Source organism: Argentina anserina, chromosome 2, assembly GCF_933775445.1.
Source record: "Argentina anserina chromosome 2, drPotAnse1.1, whole genome shotgun sequence".
NCBI classification, from domain to species: Eukaryota; Viridiplantae; Streptophyta; class Magnoliopsida; order Rosales; family Rosaceae; genus Argentina; species Argentina anserina.
In genome coordinates, this window is record NC_065873.1 from 20,668,130 (window position 1) to 20,674,506 (window position 6,377).

Consider the following 6,377-nt stretch of genomic DNA (forward strand, 5'->3'; position numbering starts at 1 on the left):
CTTCTTACAATTTTTCCCAAAGTCTTGCTTGACGTTTATACACTAATTACATATGACATAGAATAAAGTTCAAGTACGAAATGAGAGCATCACTATTACGAGACTCAATTATGATAATTGAAATTGTGTGAGGCTTGATTTTTGCATAAAGGATGACTCACATCACTGATTCAAGACTTGATTTGACTCATAAAAAAAAAGAGACTTGATTTGACGCATAAAAAAAAAGAGACTTGATTTGACAGGAGTTGGGGTGAGCGCTTCATATGGACTGGTTTGGGCATGTTGATTTGATGCAACAGTAATTCAGAATCATATACTCTAATTATCTAATTACACTCACAAATTTAACCATCTAAACAGACAATATAATCTAAGTTAGTATCTTATTTACTCTTTTTTTCTTCTTGTACGAATTGCCTATTTTTGTTTGGATACTTTTTATTAACATTTAAGCACAACTTCTCAAGAGCTGGCGTCCCTTATCTTTGCACCCGATGATGATTTGAAAGAAATTAACTAGCTAGGAAGACTCTTGTGCCTTACCTAGCTATGATGATCACCTCATGAGCATCCAAATCATGATCACATATTCACATTACATCTTTTCTTCTTTCTGTTTTTGGAATTTGAATTATGTAATCATGCTCGTGGTGGTAGGAGCCACCTATAACTCATCAAATGATTTGAAGTTACGAGATCAATTTCCTCATGTAGTTTGAAATTTTCTCCCATCATTCAATTAAGTTGATGGGATGTTGGTGCAATGCCTAAAGTAGTAAGTAGTGATCCGAGTTCAATTAAAATATGGCTTTGAGTTTGTCTATTAATACTTTTCTTTGGTTTAATTTGTTCCAGTTCATTTCGTTTATCCATATCTCCCTAAAGTCCCCGCGTGATCTGAATTAGTGCCTTGGATGTGAAAATTAACATGACATCTCATATGTTCATAGCCCCATGTATTGTATCTTGTATGATTAATTAATTGCTATTATTTCAAGCATGAAAGGTTAGACTACATATTAAATTACACCACAAATGGACATGCAGAATAATCACGTTATTTTCTAAATTTCTCAAAGAAATAAGTCGTAAACTACAACAAACATGAGCAAGTGAGTGAAGAATAGAATATGTCGGTCAATCTATAATCTCTTATGTCTGCGCGCAGTGTACGTATGATTAATGTTTATCCAATCTACATGATAGCTATAACCTCATGACTTGGTCATGCATGGTTATGTTACAAAAGATAGTGATCAGGTCACTGAACACAGTTACAGTACTCTTACAGATGGACTAATTACAGAGAGCTGGCTTGTAAACGTGTGTTAGTTATATTGTATTATATATAAATGTTTACATGAAAACTACTTCAAGATAATCTATAAATCGGACAAACGTAAATTCAGTGGAGTCCAAAGTAATATTTATACAGAATAAAGGTCATTATTCTAGCGCAATATCCAATTGGGAAAGTGACCACTGATAGTATTGATTTGACCATCACTAAAACGACACTCTCAAATTTGGAATTTCATTTTTATTTTGTTTACAGTGTCAAATGAAACTCTTCCTTTTCTTAATCAAATTCATGAATGTATTAATTTGATGTTTCTGTATATTGTATTTTTGATTCTGATTCAAAACATTGGTTTTGTCAAATCCAATCACACGAGGGAGATCGAAGTATCAGGTCTTGTTTATAAAAAAATGAAACAATTTACAGTTAGAGTCCAATTAGCGTAACAATCAGTTGTCGTTTCAAGAATCCTAATGATGCTGCAATTTTGACATTATAGAAGAACAATTGTATATCAGCTTTTGTGTTTATGATGAAAGTGGTGGTACAGACCTTACACTTTACGGTACTACTACTACTCAACGAAAATGAAACCATCGATATTGACTAGTAATTACTATATAAATACTTCGAATAAAACCCTAACATATATCGTGCGTGGAAGTAATTACATGATACATTCCTTAATTAATTTTCTATTTCTAATTAATAAGTAGGTTTAGATCAAGTTATGTTTTCTCCGATGTAAACATAGTTACTATCACATTTCAAAGTTATTAATTGTATGATATATACATGTATATATAGCCTGTTATAGTTTCCCTTTTGTCGTTATAAGAACAAAAATATGTATATTGTAACAATATGGTTAGAAAGAATAAAAACTATATATGTGTGTGTCGATCTGTAAACACACAACGTCAATTAGCGTAGTTTATTTTTCTTTTCAAACACACGAGTTTTTTCCCGAAGTTATTAGTTTTTTTTAAGGTAAGAGCTAGTGCGGCTGGCCTCCAATTTTCATTAATGAAACGGCTAAATACAATGAGAGAAACATAAAACATAAACCCCAAAGTTATTAGTCTTGTGTAACTTTGATATACGTTAATTAAGAAGTTGTTTTCTTGCTACAGTTGACTTCTATATATACGTGAAATTTCTCTTTGTTGTTTTCTGAAAATAAAGATGATAAATAAAATATTAGGCAAATTCAAAGATATACATCTTTTTAAAAAGAAAAGAGAATATTAATGCAAGACCACTATTTTTTTGTTGTTAAATTTGCTTTGTGTTTTTCTCTAATCCACTCAAAGTTGACTAAAACTACTTCAAAGTTCATCACTAGTTGCCACTTCACCTGTATATATATAAACCCTACACCTCAATCACCTTCGCCACACGAACTATCAAGGTGGGAAATAGAGATAGCTTGCTAACGTTTTCGGCAACAATTTTGTTTGGCCTCATTACAGATCGACTTCATTTCTAGTTGACAGCATTTCAAGAAAAGGCAAATATACAAGTGTACGTGCGGTGCTTCCTTCTCCTAACTGGCTACTTGCTTGATACCCTAACCAGCTAACTTCTTCAGCTTGCCGCGTCTCACAAACTAACAAGGTACAACACATTTCAGATCACTCTTCATTTCTTTCCATTTGTTTTTATTTTGTTCATGTTTCTTTTCTTACTTTGTAACCATTTGCAGATCATCATGACCATGGACATGATGCGAATGTGCACACAAACACAGACGTTACAAAACGTACCACTGTCCATTCGCGGCGGGCACAGCCGGAACATTCTCGATGTATTTCATGTCCGCCGCCAAAAGGACAAGGTTGTGATCATAATGGGCGCCACTGGGACGGGCAAGTCGAAGCTCTCCATCGACCTAGCTACACGCTTCCCGGGAGAAGTCATTAACTCCGACAAAATACAATTCTACGAGGGCCTTGACATAGCCACCAACAAAATAACACCACAAGAACAACGCGGCGTCCCCCACCATATGCTTGGAGTTTTAGACCCCAATGTCGATTTCTCGGCGGACGACTTCTGTGACGTCACCTGCCGCACCGTCGAGTCAATCTTGAACCGCAATCGACTTCCGATCATCGTCGGAGGCTCAAACTCGTACATAGAGGCCTTGGTTGACGGCTACGATAAGATGTTCCGGTCCAGATACGATTTCGTTTTTTTGTGGGTGGATGTATCCTTACCTGTTTTGCATTCTTTTGTTTCCGACCGGGTCGATCAGATGGTGGAGAATGGAATGGTGGAGGAAGCGAGAGCGTTCTTTGATCCCAATGCCGATTATACAAAAGGGATCAGAAGGGCCATCGGTGTGCCGGAGTTTGATGACTATTTCCAGTATGGTCCGTTCTTGGATGAGGAAACTAGAGCCGGATTACTCGAACAAGCGATAAACGCAGTAAAAGACAACACTTGCAAGTTAGCATGTAGGCAGTTGGAGAAGATTCGAAGACTCAGGAATAAAGGGTGGAGTCTGCATCAACTTGATGCCACTGAGGTATTCCGAAATAATGGCAAGGAGTCCCATGAGGCCTGGGACAGGCTGGTTTCGGGGCCAAGCGCCATGATTGTTCGCCAGTTTCTTTACAATGTCAAGGCCGACGTTCCTACAAATCTCCCTGCCATTAGAGTTCCGGCTGCAATGGAAACTGCAGCTCTCGCGGCGGCAACTTACTAGAATTTCGAGTTCTCGACCTCAAATCTTTTAATACAATACTACGAGTTCGTTATTCATAACATCACTTTCACAACATGATATGATCGAGTCCTATGATCGATTTATCAGCTAGCGAAATGATGTACTCATACTTAATTCGACAAAAATTAGCTAGCTCGAGTCGCAATAAATTTTGCAGCAGTAGTACATTTGGTTAATCTATTGGAGTATTGAGATATATTGTCAATGTCATTGGAGTTTTTAGTAAGCATTGTCAATGACTGTAGTTTAATTATTACTTTTGCGTTTGCTTTTTGAGTAATTATTTTGTGTAACCGTCATACCACGTGACACTGTCATGTAATGTACACAGTCAATTATATTACGTTATGGTATAATTAACATGTACACGGTGAAAATGATAAAAGTTTATTTACATATAAAAACCAATCAGAAATAATTACAGTAAAAAATGGATCAATAACATTAAGGGAGTATGCCACGTAGGATATGTGACGGATATATATAATAATTTCTTTGTATAAGTTGCACTCTACATGAGAAATTATTATATATACCCGCCACATATTCTACGTAGCATACTTCCTTAATGTTATTGGTCCATTTTTTATGATTGTTTCTTATATGTAAATAAACTGAGAAATTATTATATATATCCGCCACATATCTCACGTGGCGTACCCCTTAATGTTATTAGTTCATATTTACTATGATTGTTTCTGATCGATTCTTATATATAATAACTTATATATATATATTTTTTATTTACACTGATCAATTAATTTTGAGAACATGCATGCTAGTGTGCCGAAGTACATGGTTGTTTAAAGAGTCTTCAGTTCTCGCATCTTGTACATGTATAGTGGTCGGTAGGGTTGTAAGTAGGCTCGAGCCGTTCTTGTTCGACTCGTGTTCGGCTTGAGCTTGTAAAGTTAAATGAGTTGAGTTTGAACTCAATATTTAGCCCGACCTTGAAAATGAGCCGAGCTTGAACATCAAGTATTCATCTCTTTTAACTTGTTTAGCTCGCGGTCTAGCTCGGACTTGTTAAAATCTTGGCTTGTTTATTAATTAAGCTTGACTTATTAACTTTTATAGTATATATAAAGTATAATTTTTATATAATATATAATATTAAAATATAATATTAGTTCGAAAGAGCTGAAAAGTTTTTTTCTAGCATAATTAGTTAAACACTTTAAGTTCTATAACGAGTTTGATTTGTTATTTTTAGTTTATTACAAATAAAAATGATTTTGTGTGATGCTATGACATTAGATTTTGAATTTTCCTTTTAATTTCTAAATTTTAAAATTTTAATATCGTATGATTTAAGCCGGCACAATTCAAATTTGATCTAATCTAATAAAATGTGCCGGCCCGAGTTCACCTCGAGTTTTTTTCAAGCCGAGCCGGGCTTGAACATGAAGTACAAAAATTAAATTTTGGCCCAACTCGAGCTCGATCGAATGAAAATGAGGCGACAACGTAGTATTCAGCTTGGCTCATTTACACCCATAGCTGATGGAACCCTATTGTGTGGCTTCATGCCGCTGTGCACAAACAACATTTAGCATGGGCGGAACTAGGTAGTAAGAGAGTGGGACTCAAGCCCCACCCAAATTCTTTGTGCAAATTGTGACATATAAGCTAACTATGAAAACATAATTATGTTAGGTTGTTTTAGCCCAAGCCCCACCAAATAAACCAAATCCTTGTAAGGTAAGATTTAGCTATTTGAGCTTGATTTGGATCTATTTCATTTATATTATATAGGCGTAATCATTCAGCTTTGTTACATTTAGAGAGTTATATAAATTTTATTTTGTATAAGCATGCATTCGAGAGTAAAGCTCACTACATGTCCTTTGTCTAGGTTACCTTACTTGTTAATCTATAAATTGCTATAACACCGTCTAATTTATTTTCCTATACTATGTATGTGGAAAACTCAAGTCCTACCCGGTCCAAATTCCTGGACCCGCCCTTGGCATTTAGGGCAAGTGTGCAGTGTGGATGGGGTTTCCAACTGAAGAGAGAATCCAAAAGAGGCGCACAACTCCCACAATTGATTCAGTGGCTTTGGAGTTTGGCATGGACTACTCGATCTACTTACTAAAGCCCTCTCTTCCTTCTCTTTCTCCTTTTCAAGGTTGCAGGAAGAATCCATGTTTCTCTTTCTTCTGTTGCATGCATGATCGATCTGTGTTTTGACCCGGCCATTATATATGGAAACACTCCAACGGACCAAAACGGAAACAAATTGCAGAACTTATTATCTCGGATACTGCTGTCATTTTCATGATGCATTATATTACAATATTATTCTGGATTTTACGGGATTCCTGCAGCTCTCATTGGTGA

General features: G+C 35.8%; 1 protein-coding gene across 1 annotated transcript; it reads left to right on the forward strand.

The window, feature by feature from the left end:
* The first annotated feature begins 2,722 nt into the window (after positions 1-2,722).
* LOC126783490 (adenylate isopentenyltransferase 3, chloroplastic) lies at positions 2,723-4,281 on the forward strand. The gene is made up of 2 exons (XM_050508966.1): positions 2,723-2,920; positions 3,009-4,281. Exon 2 carries the CDS (start codon positions 3,015-3,017, stop codon positions 4,011-4,013), a length of 999 nt encoding a protein of 332 aa, XP_050364923.1. The 5' UTR covers positions 2,723-2,920; positions 3,009-3,014; the 3' UTR covers positions 4,014-4,281.
* Positions 4,282-6,377: the final 2,096 nt, after the last annotated feature.

Bases quoted from the DNA above. Each gene is read 5' to 3' on its own strand.
- LOC126783490 (XM_050508966.1), top strand. From the start codon at position 3,015: ATGACCATGGACATGATGCGAATGTGCACACAAACACAGACGTTACAA.